Source organism: Plectropomus leopardus, chromosome 2 (assembly GCF_026936395.1).
Source record: "Plectropomus leopardus strain MGB_pleo_1.0 chromosome 2, ASM2693639v1, whole genome shotgun sequence".
Lineage (NCBI taxonomy): Eukaryota > Metazoa > Chordata > Actinopteri > Perciformes > Serranidae > Plectropomus > Plectropomus leopardus.
The window spans coordinates 38,876,693-38,897,103 of record NC_142177.1 but is presented as its reverse complement, the minus strand read 5'-3'; the positions used below and the strand labels follow the sequence as shown (position 1 = coordinate 38,897,103).

Here is a 20,411-nt window from a genome sequence, read left to right as displayed (position 1 = left end):
CTACGAGAAAAAGTGCAATGGAACGCCACTCAAAGTCAGATTTCCTACTTGTGAACTTGTGGCATATCCTCGACCTCAGCGGTCTGACGTCACACAGCAGTGGCAGCATCCGTGGAGGCAACAGAGGCGAGCATTGTAAATGATAAGATAGCAACTGAGAGGTAATGTAAAGTATGTTAGTTAGTTTGTTTGCATGTATTTGATTAAAATCATACAAATGTATACAGACAAATTAAATTAAATCAAATTAAATTAAATTAAACAAAACAAAACAAAACAAAACAAAACAAAACAAAACAAAACAAAACAAAACAAAAAATGCACGAGGTGTTAACCTTTTTTTTAATTTTACATTTTTTCATGATGTTTTAAGATATGCATCTACATCTGATTTTTTTTGAAAGTGCTATATAATGACAATGTCTTGAAAAATATCTGAATACTTTTTTTTCTTACTTTTTATAAACAGTTTTGAAAAACATTACAGTCAGTGGTCAATACATTCAGTAATGACTAAAATTTAAATTATAAAAAAAAAAATTAAATTAATAAAACACACATGTATAAACACACAGAGGGGCTTCGCAAATTACAAGTAAAGTTGTAAAATTTGCATAAATTAATGGTTTTGATATTTTTTAGAACATTTTATATTTTAATGATATCATTTAGATATGTATTTATATACGATTTCTTTTTTAATTGCTATATTCTGACAATTTCTTCGAAAATATTTGAAAAAAAAAGTTTATATATTTATATATATAATCGAAATACTGCTTCTCACCGAACAGGAGCACTCGGCTCTTTCCGTTGGTTACGTCATCCTCGCCGTTCTCGTGCTTTCTCCGTCGCCATCTCGCGCTCATCGACGATCTTTGTCTCCCTGACGTCACGGCTGGTGTGGGAGGGCGGGGCTGGAGTACCGGGAGCGGAGGCGGCCGCTGATTGGTCGTTGGGCCGGGCTGCATGTAGCGGTATATAATCTGTGAATGTGCAGCTCGAGCGGCAGCTGGAAGCTCGTGTCTCACACGTTAACGGAAGACACCGAATAAAGAGCGTGAAACTGCGACATGAGTGAGTGAGAAGAAGAAGAAGCAGAAAAGACAGAGTCATATTTTTATTTTTTTTTTTGGTACCTGGAAGAGGACACAGAGCAGCACCACCAGGAAATATCTGTGAGTAACCATCTTGAATTCATATTAAGCGGCGCGTGCGTCAGGCGTATGCGGGAGCGTGCTACAAATGAGTCAGTCGCGTGCTATTAAATCCGCGTTTTGCAGTATTAAAAGTGCGTTAACGGTGCGTGAGCGTGCGGGTCTGTGTCCTCAGGGCACACTGACGTGAGGGGACCGGATCGGCCGGTGGGCGGGTGGTCTCTGCACAGACAGACAGACGGACGGACGGACAGACTGGTTACAGACCCAGTCTCATACTGGAACTGTCCCAGTGTCTCCTGATGCAGGCAGCCAGTACACACCGGTGAAAGAAGTCAGATCTTCAGGAAAACAGTGTAAAAATACAACTTACGAGTAAAAGTCCTGCATTAAAAATGTTGTAAGTTATATACTCAGTCAAATGATGTATAAAATATATAGATAAATAAATGAAAGTAAATAAAAATACAAATAAATATCAATTAAAAAAAATAAAACACCATCTAAACGTTTACTTTTGATACTTAAAGCATATTTTGCAGATAATCCAATACTTTTCATTTTTGGATTGTTTTCATTGTGTGCTATTACACGTGAATACTTCTTTCACCGCTGCTGTTAACGTGAACCGGAATTTTTTTCTTTAAAAATGACCAGAAAACTTTAAACCAAAACAAAAAAAGGCCAAAATATATCCCTATTTTTTTAAGAAAAAACTTTAAAGGCCTTTTTAAAAATAAAAAAAGGAAACATACCTTTAAAATCCAGGTTTAAAATTTGACAATAAAAAATGAATAAATAAAATAAATATAGTCATTTGAAGTTGTATGCCCTTCCACCTAAAGCCAAAAACAATGCCAAAAAAAGCACCCCCACCCCCCCTTAATAACAAACAGTCCCTTACAGGTAAAAGTCCTGCATTCAAATCTGGTCATAATATACTCAGTCAAATTATATATGACATAATAAATCATCCTAATGAATACTTTTTGTACTTGAAGCTCATATTGCAGACACTACTCAAAATTAAAGTAGGATTATTGCATTAAGTTCATAGTGTGCTATTACTAGTGAATACTTCTTCCACCACAGCACTTAACCCTTGAAAACCTAACCTTGAAATTGGCTTGATTTCTTTAAAAACATGGGAAGAAGGCAAGAAGAAATGACTCAAACAAGAAATTAGTAAAAAGTTCAAGAAAGTTGCCTGAAAATTAGTACAAAAAAATAAACCATAACTTGACCAAAAGGCTTCAAAAAATTAATAATTCTGTAACATAAACTTTAAATATATAATTAGGCTGTTTAAAAAAAAAATCAAAAATATTTTTAAAAAATAATGTGATAAACCTACTAATTTTTAACAATTTCTGTTTTTTTTTCTTTCCAAGTTGCCTTTTTGTTTAAAGAAATGGCTCCATTTTGCTCAGAGTTAAATAATTAAAAGTCTAAAAGCAGCATAAGAAACGTGATGTTGCTCCAGGTTTCAAGGGGTTAAGGACAATTTGGCAGATAATACTTTAGTAGGACTAGAGTGTGGATTATTTTCAGCGTCCTTTTTCTAGTGAATGCCTCTTCCTCTGCTGCAGTAATAACTAAAAACAGGGACTGCTCTTTATTTATCAGAGCAGGGCGTTGCAGGGGCGTGTCTTAGGGTGTTTTTTTTTTGTTTTAAACCCTCCCTAATGCTGCAGATGTTTCCCTTGAGCATCCCCTGCTGCCACCACAAATTAGTCGCTAGAGCTTAAAAACTGAAAATAGTTAAAAGTCGGACCCGAAATCCTTGAGTTCATTTTTTCACATAAGCAGTGCATGCTGGTTAGTTTGTGCAAACACTTTATTTGGGTGAAATTTTAATTGAGGCTTTTAGAATAAAGTGATTTTGATTAAATATCTGGTCACTTCTACATTTCTAGTCGTTTTAATGCTTGTTAGCCGGTCTGTGTCACACTACACGCCAGTTTATAAGGTTATAACTGGACTTGGGCGGCCTCCACAGATTCCAGCAGGCGGCTTCTAATTAAAATCTAATTAGCCGTCTGGCCGGTGCAGATGGCAGATGAGCCGTCCAGCCGCAGGATGACTTCAGGACGGCGTCGGTACAGGTGCCATATGGAGCGTTTGTGCAGTGTTACAGGCAGGGACACGGGGGGCGTTACATAAAATAAAAGGGGCGTCTGCATTAAAATAACAGCAGCAGCTGGATGAGACGTCGAGCTTTGCTATATTTGCTGCAGATGAATTTGACTCCTGTGTGAGTCACACTGATGATGAGGGCTGGATCTTCCCTCTGCAGCGTTTAATTCAAGTTCATTCACAGGATAAAATGTGTCACAAAGATTTTAAAAAAGTGCAACACATTTAGGGTTGCTCAGTATGGCTCATGCTTTTTGTCATTTTTGTGAATTTGTTTTTTGCATAAGAGGAAAATATAAAAGACGTCACTGACAGCATTTGAATTTTGCAGACTTTGGTGCCAATTCTGTGAAAGTTAGTGGAGCTGACATGACAAATGACACATTAACCAGAGTTCATACAGTCATGGAAAACCTGAAAAAGTCATTGAAGCAATACATGATTTTTTAAATAGCAATTTTCAGGCCTGGAAAACTAAATATACTCTGGAAGTTTTGGAAAAGTCATGGCAGTTTGTTTTTTTCAAACCTGTATGATGACACATGAGGTGTTCAAGGATATTTCAAATTCAAGAATCCAAATTGCCTTTTTTTTGCCCTTAGCAATTGCCCCCCAAAATAAAGGAAAAAGCTGTCCTTTTTTACTATAGAAGCTGAAAAAAAAACAATTAAATATAAAAAAAAATGCAGTAAAATAAATACAAAATACAGCCATTTAAAGTTGTGACCCTCTCTGAAGACAAAATAAAAAACATAAGTCCCTCCCCTCTCAAACATAACTCACGGTCCTTTAGTTATATCTAATATCTTTTTTTCCATCTACATCTGTTTTTGACTCTTCGCTTTAGTGTCGCTTTAGTTTATGAATCAAGCTTTAATTGTCATGTGTCGCTGGTGTAATTATGTGACCGCAGGTATCTGATTTCAAACTTGACTTACATCATCATCTGAGGTCACGTGTGTTTGTGATGTTTTGTAATGAGTGAGGGTTGCATTACAGTGCTGACACACACACACACACACACACACACTTGCACTGGCATGCTCGCCCGCTCGTCTGCCCACACATGTTCGTGCAGAAAGACGTGCTGTGTGATTATGGTCACAGGAATTATGTGATGAACCTGTTAAATCATGAAAAATGAAAGTTACCACTGCCAACATAAAACAAAGACAAAACCGACGCTGCCTTTGGTCAACTGACAGTCACTTTGTGATGACACAAAATAGCCGAAAAAACGAACCGAGTAAATGTACAGAAGAAATGAACGGCATAGCTGTATTAAAGGGATGTTTGTATGAGGACGGTTGAAACTTGGGGCAACATCACTTTTCTTGCGCTGCTTTTGTTGCTTCTTTTCCAGATCATTTCCTCTGTGTTTTTTTTTTTGTTTTGTTTTTTTTTTTAATTTTTTGAGCTTTATTTTGTTATGTTTTAACTAATTTTTCAGGTCTTTTTCTTGTACTTTTTACAAATTTCTTGCTAATTTGTGCATCTTTTCTTCTTTTGTTGCTTTTTGCTCAAACCATCAAAAAACCTGAGCAATCAGCAAAATAGAAGAAAAAAGTAAAGTAAGTAACAAAAAGGAAAGTGTATATATGAATGCATTTTTAAAAAGATGATAACACAGGGGCAAAGTAACATATATATGTTTTTAATAATAACAGTAATTTTAAGTTCCTTTTTAAACCATTTTGCAGTTTATTTCCTGAAACATTTACAAATGATTTGCAATGAAAAAAAGTCTCACCTGACGGCTCACTGTTTGTGTTGTTTTTCAAAGAAATCGAATCAATTTGCTCAGCTTTCAAAGGGTTAACCAACACGCGGCCACACATTTTTGGGTGAATATTATGGATGTTTTTGCAGTCTTTCGATGAAGATTGCAGCCGAGTGGAAAAAACCTGAAGGACAAGTATCCTGAACGTTAACAGACACCACACACACCAGGAGCCAGCTCACTTCTGATTTATTTCCAGCAATCGTAAACAACGATACATGCTTATACGTTAGCTCTTTGTTTTAAAAAGAAACGATAGACACAGAAAACAGCCGTCTCCCGTGACTCAGATGACTGCGGCTCTTTACTGTAAATCCTGCGTTAGTCACCTTTTCTTGGCGGACGTTTTTCAGAGCTCTGCCAAAAAATGAAGGCAAACTAATTATCCTGTAGAATCAGATCCACGAGGAAACTGGGCCAGTAGGGCTGCACATAGTCATGTACAGTGTGTGTGTGTGTGTGTGTGTGTGTGTGTGTGTGTGTGTGTGTGTGTGTGTGTGTGTGTGTGTGTGTGTGTGTGTGTGTGTGTGTGTGTGTGTGTGTGTGTGTGTGTCCAGTAAAGCCTTTGGCGTTGAAACACACTCCAGTCTGGGCTTGCTGCCAGCCTCTGCTCTGCAGTTATGTAACCCCCTTTATCGCTCTTTTTTCTCTCTCTGTTTCCCCCGTTCTGCTTCATTCTTCCTCTTTTCACTTTTTTTCCTCCTCCTCCTGCTTTTCTTTCATCAATGTCACTTTTTACTTTGCGTTTTACTGTCTGTCTGTGTGTCTGTGTGTCTGTCTGAGCAAGCATGACTTGGCAGTCTGTGAAAAGCTGCCGCCCAGCACCGGTGCCCTCTGCTCACCACACCCCACCAGTGAGATCCCAGTCGAAATCGTGGTTTTTATGAATGTTTCACTCTTTAAACGTATTGATTGTTTAACCCTCCTGCCGCCGCAGTAACTCCCTGCAGCTTGTTGCACACAGCTGGGTTTTCATCTGCAGGAGGGGAAAATGAGAGAGTTCGTTCCTGTGCAGGAAAAAAAAACGAACAATGAGCTCTAAGTGCTCGATGTTTGTGCACAAGAAAATTTCAGATTTCTGCTTCGGGTTGTGCTGCCGGAGTCGTCGCTGGTGATGAGATCTCAGCATGTCAGTAATAAACTGGCACCGGACATCAGAGCGACGTCAGAAGCACGTTGGACTCTTTCATCAGACAGATATTAACTTTTCTTTGGAATGAAAATCAAGTTGATGCTAATTTAAATGTCTAACAATGTTGATATTTCACGTTGTGTTGACGCTATGGTTTCAGTGGTGTCAGATTTTCACCGTATGAAAACGGTCTCCGAAGACATTGCAGTTTCACACTATCAACAGGCCATTAAAGGGAATCAACTCCATTTAAAATAAGAAATAAAAACTCATAAAATAGTAATTAAAATGAATAATAAAGCAATAAAATATATAAAGATATGTCAGAAATGATAAAAAAAAATTAAATAAAATGATAATACTAAACATTAAAAGAGGATAATAGATATGAATAAAAATGAATAAAAAACCTAAAAATACAATAAAATAAGATAAATTGACCAATAAAATATGATAACACACAAGCAAAACAAAAACCAAATAATAGATAAACCAATAGATCAGTAAAAGTAAAATCACTCATATTAACAATAATAATAACATAATGATAACTTTATTTATGTATTACCTTTTAAAAACAGAGTTTACGAATGCTTTTGGCAAACAAACATACAAACATGCATACAGAGATTCAACAACAGAAAAAGCCAAACAGACTTATTGAGCACAAGTGGGATAAAACTAGAGTAGAGTTAGAATAAAATTAAAATTACAGGACAAAGAATGCAAGAAGCGAGCTGAAAAAATGGCAGTAGAAAAAAATACAAAGATACGGACCAAAAACAACAACAACAGAAAATAATAAAAGCAATAAAATCACAAATACAGGGGAACAAAATAAGCCAAATAAAAAATAAATTAATTAAAATGTAATAAATTTAAAAAATATTAAACATTTTATTTACCTTAAAAATAACTTTTAACTTATTTAACTAAGTAAAACCAATAAAAGTAAAAATAAAATAATAGTTAAAATAATACAATATTGTTTTTTATTATTATAACTATTATAGTTACAATTAAACCTGGTAAAATAAAATAAAAAAAATAAAAAACCTTCAGCACACCTTTTTTTAAACAGGTGAAACAGGTGAGGTGCACTTGTTTGTTGCACCTGCACGTTGTGTTGGAATATGATCTCTCTGCAGCCCGCGTGTCCTTTTAAGCTGTTATCAATCTGTGATTAGCTGAATGAACTGCTTCATGTGTCCGACCCCGCCTGGTATAAATCACATGATGCGTCGCTGATATCAGTCGTATTTATAGTCTGCTGAACGACGACCGAAACGCTCAGAATGAATGACCCCTCAAACATGCAGTCACAAAAGACTGTAAAACCTGCAAGTACCAAAACTTTCAGGGATCATTTTATGTTTTCAAGCATGTCCAAGAATATTTCATGTATCTGCAGTCGAATTTTTTTGTGTTATCTTCGTCTTCGATCTGTCACTCAGCTCACGCACAACGTTTTTAAGTGTCGCTGTAACCGGCAGGTCTGAGTGTCTTTGTTTACCCGAGGTCGTGTTGCTATGTTAAACCACGGGGTCAGACTGGGGAAGTGTGTGTGTGTGTGTGTGTGTGTGTGTGTGTGTGTGTGTGTGTGTGTGTGTGTGTGTGTGTGTGTGTGTGTGTGTGTGTGTCTGTGTGTGTGTGTGTGTGTGTGTGTCAGAGGTCAGTGGAAATTTACTGACTGCCCATTGTGGTGACTGGACTAAGAAATGATTAACTAGTTGCCCCTTACTCCACTTTCTCAGTCTAAGATAATAGTGGTGATAAGCATTTATAATCATGTTGTTAATAATGATAGTCCTATAATAATAATAATAACAATAATAATAATAATATTGTCTTTCTCTCCTCAGTCAACATGGATCTTCACGATAAAGAAATTCTCCGTGGAGAGGTTTTGCCCGTGGTGATCATCGGTGAGAAACACAGACGTGTCACATGCACACATGCAAAACCGCACTTTGTCATTTTGATTATGCAGCAGGAGACTTGAAAGGAGAAGCACTCAGATTTGCATCTGTGGTTGATAACTTGCGTTATTATGTGAAGCTCACTGTGACACAGCACAACTCCTGAACGCATCGATTAAACATCAGCTCACACTCTCATCCGCATTAACCACGAAGTGAACGTGACAAACGTTTAAAGCGCACCTGTTGTTCTATGTGATGCATTAAAAAACCTGAACAAACTGATTTGGTTTCTTTTAAAAACAAAGGGAGAAGGGAAAAAGCACGTGGCCCAAAAATAAGGAAGAAATTCCTTTAAAAAAGTTACAAGAAAATTAACTGAAATAAGTAAAAATAAATAAATAAAATACAATTATAACATAAAACATAATTTTAAATATACAGTTATTATAACTGAATCTAGTTTTCTGGATATTTTTCTTTTTTTCTAACAATAATTTTCTCATAATCCTCCCCTCCTTTTAAATTTTTTTTTTTTTTTTTTTTGCATTTTCTTATCACATTTCACAAATTTCTTGCAATTTGTGGCACATTTTTTTCCAAGCTAGTCATTGCCTTTTCCCCTATGTTTAAAAAACAGCAGTTTGAGTTTGGCAACATGTTTTTAAAGAGAGTTGTGGTAATTCATGTTCACACAGCGATTGCTAATATTTACAACACAAAAAGTGTTGACATCAGCAGGAAGTGGGCGAGGCAGATGACAGAAGACAGACGATGAATGTTGTTTTTTAACAGAAACAATAAAATAAAAGCCAAATTTCAGCGCAACTATTTAAACCTGCAAAAATGCAAAATATCTCACTTAAAAAAGAATCAGTTCTGTTTTGTTTAGATCAGGATTTATTTTGTTGGAAAACATTCAGCTGTTTCCTTAAACAGTGAAAGTGTAATATCCATTAGTCATCATGAGCAGGCAAAAAAGAGTTTTTACTGCTTTGCATTTGGCCTCTGCGTGCAGGCTTTTGCTGAGTCATGCTGCAGGTTAATATGAAGTATTCAAACTCGCCAAGTCATGCTGCAGACCAAGTGAGTTTTATGTCAGCATTAATCAATGACTCTGCAATGGCAACTTTTTTTTTAGCTGAGGCTGTGTTTTTTCTTCAGTAGCTGTTTCATAAAATAAATACAGCAGACCGATCAAACTTCCTAAATACTGCATGTGTAACCATAGCAACAAAATACAAACACGCCGCGCACACAATGACTCGGCTGCTCCAGCATTATGTGAACCAACCACATCGCTTAGTTACAACCAGGGTTAGTACAGTCATGGAAAAACTTGGAAAAGTCATGGTATTTGCCAATAGCAATTTCCAGGCTTTTGAAAATCAAATATACCTTGAAAGTTTTGGAAAAAGTCATGTAAATCTGTTTTGGAAATCTGTTTCACAAACCTGTGTAATAACAAATCATTTGTTTAACGACTGGCAGAAATGTGAAAATCCAACGATAATGATTATTTTTACAGGTTCTGACTGTGATAAAAGCTGTAATGGTCGGAAAAAAAACATGCCTTCGAAACTCATTTTAAAAAACACCCCCAAAAAATTTCCATTGAAAATTGCAACAACAAAAAAAGATTTAAGAAAAAAAGCCAATATCTTTCTTTTTAAATCACCAAAAATGTTGAGAGAAAGAAAAATGGACAGTAATAATAGTATAAAAATAAGCAGTAAAATAAGTGCAAAATGCAGCTTTTTGAGTTGTATTATTTATATATAAATACTCACTCCTAATCTTGTTCTGGATGCAGAATTTATTTTAAATAATATATTTTGAAAAAGCTATCAAGTAGTAATGAAGAAGAAACGATAAGGAGTATCGACAGTCGTTTCAGAGAAAGTACGATCTTAAAAATTCGCCGGTAAAAACGTGTTTGAACCCTGAACAGCAACCTGACGGTACCGCTCAAACTCACCTGTGTCCCTCTGTTTCCCAGGTAACGGCCCGTCGGGGATCTGTCTGTCATACCTGTTGTCGGGTTACACCCCCTACCTGTCACCTGAGGCATCGCACCCAAACCCGCTGCTGCACAGCAAGCTGCAGGAGCAGCCGCACCTGTCGCTGCTGGAGCAGGTAGCACACACATGCACGCCGTGCATTAGATACAGGACCAGTGAGGAGGATTTAAGGCGGTATTTCTTGTTTTCTTTAGTATATAATCACCTGAAAATAAGAATCGTTGTGTTTTTGTTACCGTTGAATTTGCTGTTTATATTGACACAGGCACCAGATTTTTATTTTAGGGACCGTTTTCATTAACATTTTTTCTACTGTAGCCCAAAACGGTCAAACGGTCAAACCAAACACAGATACAACCATTCGTGTTTTTGCATCGTCCACCGTAATAAACTGCCCGGCTGCAATGAGCAGTGCTGCTTTTTACTGTTTGTAATGTGAAAATTATTCATTTATGCTGGATAATTCAGCTTCTGGTGAAACCCTCCTGAACGTCTGGATTTTATCGGGGTAAATAGGTGACTCCACATTAGCCGCCTGCAGCGACAGACCAAAGTGCATTGGAATAACATGGATTTTTAAGCTAAAACTGCTTTATTTGGTTTCTGATCCGTTTAAATCCCGGGTCTGTTTGTTTTGGAGAAAAAGAGGCCTCTGTGGATAATTCGGCTTACGTAAAAAAACCTCCAGAACATGTGGATCAGGAAAAGGTGAGCAAACATTAAGCTCTGAGAGAAAAGGGGTGAGCATGTTTTGGGCGAGCAGCCCGTCCCCGAAATGCCAAACTGCGCCGGAGACTCAATAATTAGTGATGTGAAACTGCTTTTTTGGTGTTTCTGGCTGTTTTAGCTGCCTGGTCTGTTAGTTTTGTGGATGATTCTGCCTCCTGATGAAATGAGCCGTGAAAACTGAGGGGATTGTAGCCGGGAGAAGTTTTAGATGATCGCACTCTGCAGTTTATTGCTATACGCCACCAAATCCCCCAAAAGTTAACACACTGAAATTTAAAAAATGTGAAGCTGCTTCAGTTCAGTAAAAATGTGATGGCTGACTCACGGTGTCTCTCCTCGTCTCTCTCCAGGATCTGGAGTACCTGTGCGAGGGTTTGGAGGGGCGATCGTCCAATCCCGTGGCCGTGCTCTTTGATTCGCTGCTGCTCCCTGACAGTGACTTCGGTTTGGACCACACGTCTCCGCTGGAATGGCGATACGAGCCGGAGCGCGCCATCCCTCACCTGGTGCTGGGGAAGGGTCCGCCCGGAGGAGCCTGGCACGTACGTAGCTCCAGTACTGATGATAGGAAATGATTTATACGGAAGAACTCCTTCAAATATACAATCTTTTTTCAAGGATATTTAAACAAAACCAAATATGACAAAAACAAACAGACTGCAATGACAGTAAACAAGACAAAAAGCAAACGACAACCACAAATAAAACAAATATCAAGTGCAGGGTTCATACGGTCCTGAAAAACCTGGAAAAGCCAAAGAATTTAGAAAAACTAAATATACTTTGAAAGTTCTGGAATGTAGTTTCACAAAGCTGTATAATAACGCATGATATGTTCAAGGAACGCTGGAAATTAGAAAATCCAATGACAGTCTCTGTTTTTACTGTTTCTGACTGTGATAAATTCTTTAAAAATTGCCCAAAAAAGAAAAAAAAGAGCTTTTTTTTTTTTAAATTACCAAACAATATAAGGAAAAGAATCGCCAGTGTTTAAAAAAAAAAAAAAATAACAAAAATAAATTGCCCTTCTTTTTTCTTAAAAAATCACAATAAAAGAAGGAGAGACATTTGTTCAGGCACTTAATTCATGACATTCATCTTGTTTTACCTTTACAAGTATTTTTCATAGAAATTTCTGACACGCTAAAAGCCGTTACACAACAGGCTCTTTGTCTTTAGCCGTGAATGTGACGACAGATTTACCCAGCAGACATCACGGTGATGTGTGCAAATAAGCTTTGTTTCCTGAGGCAGCTGCTTATTTGCACACTGACGCTGCAATGTGCACATGATACGACGCAAACACGGCTGCAGCCCCACATCGCAACCAAAACAAGAGTTTAATTCAGTCCAACAACACAAACCTCTAAAGCTCGACTCTTTTCAGGAACGCACTGATCGATACAGATCGATTGATTTCGCGATGTTGCTGTTTGCAGGCCATGGAGGGCTCCATGCTGACTCTGAGCCTGGCCAACTGGATGGAGCTTCCCGGACTCAAACTAAAGGACTGGATGAGAGAGAAACGCAGGTTTGTCCACAGTGAACTGAACATGTGACCGAGCCGCCCTCAGCGAGCGTTAACTACACCGCAGGGTTAAATAACACACACACACCAGCCACAGAGCAGAGGAGTGTGTGTTCATGCATACACTCCTGAGTTTGTTTTTCAAATGACTTCCAGCTCAACTCTATTTTATTTGCATGAGATATCGTTTGTCATAACACCTTATTTGATGAACCTTTATACTTCCTGTTCAGGTCGTTGGACTTCTTGTTTTTCTCACGTTAACCCCTAAAACGCCTTATTTGTTTAATTGTCATATTCATGCGTTTAATTAATGAAACCACGTCACAAATTTCACTAAATATATAGTTAGTGCCTTGAGATTTGTTGTTTTTTTGTTTGTTTGTTTTTTACACCAGAGATTCTCAACGTACGGTCCGCAGGCCAAATGTGGCCCCCGATAGTGTGCCAGCCCCCCCCCCTCCCCCCCCAACAATTTTTCTTTTTCTAATTCACAACAAAACAAACGTGATTCGCACTGGGAATAGTTTTATTAGTATTTATAGTAAACATAAGTTAACAGGATGCCAGAGTGCATAAAACAAAAATATAGAGATTAGGTCCTAGCTAAGCCCCGAATGTCTAAAATCCAAGAAATGTCTGAAATCCTAGAAACGTACTTTAATCCTAGAAACATCCTTCAATCCAAGAAATGTTTTAAAATCCTGGAAAACATTCGAGAAATGTCCTGAAATCCTACAAACGTCCTAAAATTACAGAGTTGTGTATAGGGCCCCTGTCCTCGTGTTTTTGCAAAAGTGGCCCCCAAAAAAAACAAGGTGAGGGTCTCCGGACTAAACAATTGTGTGTGTGTTTTTTATTTCTTGAAATTTAAATGTATATTTTTCATTTTCATTTTATTCCAGAAATGTCCGTAATGACCGTGCCACACCAGCAGAGATCGCCTCGTACTACCAACACTACGTTTCCCAGATGTCCCTGGAGCAGAGCTTTGCATGTGGAACCACCGTCACCTCGGTAACCAGACAGCCGGGCGACCAGGAGGCGTCGCCGCCCTGCTGGAGAGTGACGGGGCTGCAGCGCCGGGAGGGGGAGGAGCTGGGAGGTACAGTGAATGAATACTTTGAATACTGTTACGGCGTGCACGTACGGGGAAAAACGACGCGCATTAACCGTCTCTCTCCTCCGCTCAGACGGCTCAGCTGTTTCAGACGAGGTGCCGTTCTCCCTGCTGGCTCACAACGTCGTGTTGGCGACGGGGACCCACGACATCCCGGCCAGGCTCGGCGTGGAGGGCGAGTCCCTGCCCTACGTCTGCCACTCCTTCTGGGAGCTGGAGGCCGCCATCTCCCGCGGCGAGCTCGACCAATCATCAGACCCCGTGCTAGTGGTGGGGGCGGGGCTTACGGCGGCCGACGCGGTACTCGCCGCCCACCATCTCAATACGCCCGTCTACCACGCCTTCAGACGCTCAGTCACGGACCCCGGACTCATCTTCAACCAGCTGCCCAAACTGCTCTACCCAGAGTACCACAAGGTGAGCCGCGCTCGAGTTACGAACAATAACATCAGCAATATTTGATAACTGCATTAAGATGTTTTCATTTCCTGACAGATTTAGAGACAAAAATTTTATTTATTATGTTTTTGAAGAAAACACGGGTGGGTGTGGAGAGCATATTTCAAGAAAAAAAGCCAAAATGTTTTCTTCAATATTGCCAAAAATTAAGAAACAAAAAGGCAAAATGTTTCCTTACAAATCAACTTTTTTAATCCTAAAGGTTTTCATTATTATCAATTAATGAAACAAATTAAGAAAAAAAATGTTTTTCTCTCTTAAAAAATTGGCAGTAAAATAATTCTCTGGGTGTGATAAATGGTGTCATTTTTAATGGGAAAAAGTCAAACTTATTTCTTTAAAAATCAACATAATGCTACAATAATCACCAAAAATCTTTTAAAAAAGTCAACGTTTTTCTTTAGAAATTACCAAAAAACAAAAAAAAGCCTTTTTTTAAAGGCATCAAAATATATTTGAAATAAATTTATTTAAAGTTGAATGTCCCTCACTTAAGCCAAAAATTGAAAAAAAAAAAAAAATTTATGCACCACGTCTCCTCTCATAAATAACTAACAGTCCCTACGTTGTTTTTAAATAATCAGATTTAATTCTTATCTGAAGTCATTATTTTTTTTAATGATTTATATTTTAAAAAGCTGTTTCATAGTAATGAAAAAGAACTGATAAAGAGTATCGCTGGTTGTTTCAGAGAATTTGTGGTCTTCAAAATTTGTCTCAAGGTCATGGAAAAGTCTTGAAATTTATTGGTAAAAATGTCTATGAACCTTGTATTAATTTCCAAAACTCGGATGACATCTAAGCAGCTGCTTCTTATCTTCGGCCTCCAGGTTCACCAGATGATGATTCAGCAGCAGCACCAGCCGAGTCCTCCGCCGCAGGGCCGTGCCCACAACCTCCGCGACCCCTCCGCTCCCTCCTCCCACCCGCCCTCCTCATCCCCCTCCTCCTACCCGGGTTACCTGAGCTTCCCTCGCCACAGGGTCGCGGCGTTCCGACCGGACCGCAAGTGCGTCCTGGAGTCCGACTCCGGCCAGCGGACGGTGGTCCAGATCTCTAAGGCGCTGGTTCTGATCGGCGCCCACCCAAACCTTTCCTTTCTGGGCGACAATGGGCGTCCACTTGGCATCAACCCCGAGGAGCCAATCACGTGCCGGAGGAACCCCATCGAGGCGGACCCGTTCACGAACAGGGTGGTGGCGGCAGAGGGGCCGGGCATGTACGCCATGGGGCCGCTGGTCGGCGAGAACTTTGTCAGGTTCCTGAAAGGAGGAGCGCTGGCTATCGCGAGCGACCTGGCGAGGACGCAGAGGGAGGGAGGGGACGCGACCTCAGACAGATCGATGGACAGATGGGTGGACAGACGGGTGACCACTCAGACAAAAGCGAAGGTTTGAGCTCCGGATTCGGAAAAATTCAGCAGACTGAAGCAAACTGAACAGCTCCGAACCCATCGATCGAGGTCACGTGTTTTCCAGAAATACGACGTAGGGAAATAAAACAGGCTGCTAAGTCGTTTCGGGGCGTGAAGACGGGCGACCAGCGGACGCTGGACGTGCACTGAGGGTCTGACGCGTTATTGGATCAACCGCTCGGCAAAAAAAGACCCGAGGCGTCCTGCAGAGAAACGCTGCTCTGACAGAAACGGCTTCATGTGAGCCGGAGTTAGAAAGAGATATTTTAGTTTAGGTCCTCGTCGAACTTTAAAGCTTGAAATGTTGAATGTCTGAAAAGCCGCCATCGTTACTTTAACCCCTTGAAACCTGGATTGATGTCAGTTTTCTTGTGCTGCATTCACACCTTTACTGGTTATTTGACCCTTTGAAACCTGAGCAGATTATTTTGGGGATTTTTCTTAAAACATGGGAAAAAAGGCAATGATGTGACTTAGCAAAAAATGACCCAAAAATTTAGAGAAATTAGTAAAAAGTTACAAGAATATTACCTAAAAAAAATACTTAAAAAAGGAAAAAAGAGAGGAGTAATATTAGGAAATGGTAGGATTTTTTTTTAATGAAAAGTATTTCTAATAATTTCAAATTATGTTACAGAAGAAAATTTTATAAAATATATTAGATAAACACTTTTCTTTTACCTTTTCAGGTCATTTTCTTGTTTGTATGTTTTTGGTTTTTTAATTTTTATTCATTCATTCATTCATTGCTTTTAAATTAGATTATTAACACGTTAAAACCTAAAAAAAAAAATGTGTTGAGCAACTTAGCAAGATATACCCGAAAATGAGCAAGAAATGAATAAAAGGTGACCAAAAAAAGTACCTAAAAAAACCAGCATTTTTTTTGAAGGAAAAAATGAAAATGAACAAGGAAATGATCTGAGGAAAAAAGTGAAAAAATAAAGTAATAAAGTATAAATAAATAAATAAAGTATATCTTTTTATACATTGTAAAATAATAATTATTATAACTTTATATTTTCCCCTAGTTAAAAAAAATTCTTCCTCTCTTTCTTTCTTATTTTTCAAATTTTTGTCAAATTGCTGATTTCCCTCTCTCCCATGTTTTTGGAAGAAATCAAACCGATAAGTTGAAATGCAGGTTTTAAAGGGTTAATATGAAGTTACAAAATATACTATATTGCTGCCACCTGGTGGTCAAAATGTGTACTGCATCTTTCAAAATGACGATATCTGCCGCACGTTTGGCCTTTTTGTAAAGCAGTTTCTCATCACTCGCAGATGTAGAACCAGGTTTGTAAAATACTGTTCAGCACTTTTTAAACACTGATGAACACGTTCGGGATTACACTCGTAAATATGACGCATGGTCACGCCATCGTTTTCAAGCTTTTTGAGTTGATGTGGACCCAAAACAGAGATGAAAAGATAGATAGAAAAGAAAAAGGTGGAGATGTAGAAGTTCAGCCCATCCTCACTCCTAAACTAAACACACAGTCCCTCCGAAATTTCACGGGCTGTTTTCCTGATGGTTGCGGTCTCAAATCCCTGATTTCTCAGCGGCATTTCCTGTGACAGTGTATCATGAAGATGCATATAACAATCGTCAGTTGACTCGCCGTCCTGGAACCTACAAAACTGGACGTGCAGGTCCAGGGACAAAGCGTCAGTATTTGATGAGTTGGGATGAGAACGTAAAAAAAGGCTCAATCACTACAGAAACTTTCCGGTTAAAGTTTACCCACTCTGCATCACACGTGACCAACGCAGCCGCGCTTTTTATTTTATTTTATTTTTTTAATATACAATGGGGATGACTAACATGTTTCTGTGGTTAAATTGTCAGATTTTGCATCACTACACTGTCGCAGCTCTCCACAAAACAAACGAGCTCCTGCTTCTGTCTTTATCATTCTCCATGTGTGTGTTTGGATATTATGGGTTTTGTGAATCTATGGTGCTTTATTTTTCTAAGTTAATATGATTTTTATTGGTGTAAAAGATAACTGTACCTACCTGATATCTTTGTACATTTTTTTAAAAATTATGAAAATGTATATTTTTGCTATAATTCCTCTCACTAAAAACGTAATGTAACAGAGTTTTAACTTTAATATTATAACCAGCACTGGTTTGGGTTTTTGTTTGTTTGTTTGTTTGTTTGTGTTTTTTAGCCCTGCTCATATCGGCGTAGTGTTTCCACATGAATCTACACTTCTGTAACTTGTAATAATAACATAAATTCTCTTATGTTTTGGTTTAAAAGAAGTCACTTGCAGTACAAACTGAAATCATGTTGATTTCAGACATAAAATATGTTTTTTCTATATAAATTTGATTCTTCTGATTTACTTTTTTTTAATGTTTTATCACCACAAACTGAAAGTTCAGATCTGACAAGTTCATGACGGCGTTTGACGGAAAAATTTCATCAATTTTTTCTGTTGAATTTGAGTCACATGCAAATTAGATGTAAAGCACTTTGTTTGCTTTGTAAAGAAGCAAACAAATGACACAAGTCATGACGAGTCAATAATTTCATGCTTTATTTTTTATTCTTAGTCGGACAAATAGCTCATAAAACAAACACATTTTTGCATTAAATACAGCAAATAGTTTCACTATCATGCTTTAAAAATATTAAATAGTAGTGATCTCCTTTTTTAAACTTACATTTAGTGCAGCTGTTTCAAGGCTAAATTCAGGGTTCATACGGTCCTGGAAAACCTGGAAAAGTCATGCAGTTTGCAAAAAGCAATTTACAGACCTGGAAAAGTTTTGGAAAACTAAATATATATCCGTAATGTTTTGTAAAGGTCTCTCTGCTAACACATGATGGACCACCGTAAATGTGAAAATTGTTCATTTTTGTTTTTACAGTTTCTGGCTGGGACAAATTGTATCATTATTGGTGATTTTTTTAAAGTTGGAAGTCTTCGAAGTCTTAGGAAGTCTCTTTAAAAAAACACCCAAAAGAAATTAAAGAAAAGGAAATTTCCTTGAAAACACAAATAAATAATGAAGAAATGAATTTTCCAAAATTGTTAATGAAGCTAAAATAAAAAGTCCCTTTTCCCAGTCCATAAAAAATAAATATGTAAAAAGAGCTATTATATAGTAATGAAAAAGAAGTAGCATCAATGGATGTTTCTAAAAATATATAGTATGTGAAGTTAAGTTGTTACCTTAGTAGTAAACATACTTAAAGCTAAACTATGATTTTTTTTTCAGATCACAAACTGACTATTTTGTCCGACTAAACCAAAAGATATTCGGTTTATTATTACAGAAAAATTGCTGAATAACCAAATTTTTCAGCCAGATTTGCAAAACAAAAAATAAATAAATAAAAACAACCAACTGATTATTAAAACTTGTGCTTATAAATCTCTTGTAAGTTGAATAGATCATTGATTGGCTGATTGGCTCAGCTCGATCACAGGCGGGGCTGGAGTTTTTATCACTTGAAGCAAAAAAATCGCCACTTTAAAACGAACATCTTGCATAGTTATTATTTTCTGAGTATTTATTTTATTCGACACTTAATAACTGAGCGCCAACACAGAGCTGTGATCTATAGGAACCAGCTGTGCCTTAAGACACTCATGTCCAGTCTTTTTTTATTTTATTTTACACTGTTTCTGTCTTGTTTATATGAATAGAGTGATTTATCTGTCAGAATCCATCTGTATCAGCCTGATCTACGTTTTTTATCGTCTGTGGGTCTCCATTAAAAGGATATTTTACAGCAGTTTTGTTGTGTTTTCTCTCTTTTTGGGCCGTGTTTGCTTCATGATCCAGGGTATTTAGATATATGTGGACTTTGTTTTGGGTTTTTCTGTTTTTGTTTTCCTTGTTTCATGTTATTCATGTTCTGTTTCCTGTTTTATTTTGTAGTAACACTCCTCACGTGTCACTGCATGTAAAGACGGACGACATGACTGCTCTCCCAAAGTGTAACTTTTTTGTGTGTATCGCCCCCTGGTGTCTGTCTGCAGTATAGGTCATAAAGCCCGCCCCCCTATGTTAGTGAATGGGACATAGGACAAACTAAAAAAACAACGTACACGCTAAATAATGTTTTTTTTTACCAAAGACGGTTTCTGTCCCTGAGGGTAGTTCCCATCACTACAATGTTTTTCAAGTGATCGTTTTCATAATTTTGGTTTTAATGAGTAATTAATCATTCAAAAAAAGGATTTTATACCATGATTGACAGCTATGACAGCCAATCCATGTGCTCACATTCAAAGGAGCTGCTTACAATTAGTCAGACGGGTGTTTTGGCGGGAACTCATCATATCATCATTACATATACAGGCTATGAACATGTCTGGTTTAACTGTCTGTGTGTTTTCCCGCCTCAGTGTTTCTAATCAGGATTAGGCTCACCTGTCCCTCACTGGTTCCACAGTCCTCACCTGTTCTCACTTTCCCTTATGGTTGTCCTGTGTCCTCAGTTCTCCCTGCTTTTGTCTGTCTCCGTCCTCTTTTGTGTCACACCTGTTTCGTTTGCCCTTCCCTGGTTTCAGAGGCTATTTTCGAAACGGCGTACAGCATACTACAGTTGAACTCAGTATGCAGTATCCACTACATACTACATGCTGCGATCAACAGTAGCATGCAGTAAAGCTGTTCAGTCCGATCAGTTTTGCAGCATGCTGCGCCGGGCATGGCTGGTTTACGGTTTTTGAAAGCAGATCAAACAATAGCAAAACCGCTGCTGTGTAACATCCAATTATGGTCTGAAAGAGAGTAAACGAGCGATATATACAGAGGATTGTGATGAAGGCTTAGGTAAAGTGGCCTGACGTACCGCCGGTACGTTCTCTGCCGAATTCCTGTCCCTTTTAAACTGTTTTTTTAGCAGCAGCCTGGGTTCGATTTCGGCTTGCAGCCCTTTGTTGTGTGTCCCCGTTTTCTCTCCGCATGAAAAGCCAAAAAACTCATCTTTAAAAAATAAAAAATAAATTCGCTCATGCCTCCTGTGTAACTGTAGTCTTATTAGCGTAC

General features: G+C 38.1%; 1 protein-coding gene across 1 annotated transcript; it reads left to right on the top strand.

Moving 5' to 3' along the window:
• The first annotated feature begins 983 nt into the window (after positions 1–983).
• On the top strand, positions 984–19,149 carry osgn1 (oxidative stress induced growth inhibitor 1). Its single transcript, XM_088070380.1, has 8 exons — positions 984–1,178; positions 8,068–8,130; positions 10,124–10,260; positions 11,225–11,416; positions 12,314–12,405; positions 13,308–13,507; positions 13,596–13,939; positions 14,812–19,149. Exons 2-8 carry the CDS (start codon positions 8,073–8,075, stop codon positions 15,376–15,378), a joined length of 1,590 nt encoding a protein of 529 aa, XP_087926506.1. The 5' UTR covers positions 984–1,178; positions 8,068–8,072; the 3' UTR covers positions 15,379–19,149.
• The last annotated feature ends 1,262 nt before the right edge of the window (positions 19,150–20,411 follow it).

What these genes read in the sequence shown, in the direction of transcription:
- osgn1 (XM_088070380.1), top strand. Translation starts at nt 8,073, where the DNA reads ATGGATCTTCACGATAAAGAAATTCTCCGTGGAGAGGTTTTGCCCGTG. An exon ending in GGAGGGGGAGGAGCTGGGAG is followed by an intron (nt 13,508 to 13,595) that starts GTACAGTGAATG and finishes TCCTCCGCTCAG; the next exon opens with ACGGCTCAGCTGTTTCAGAC. An exon ending in TCTACCCAGAGTACCACAAG is followed by an intron (nt 13,940 to 14,811) that starts GTGAGCCGCGCT and finishes TTCGGCCTCCAG; the next exon opens with GTTCACCAGATGATGATTCA.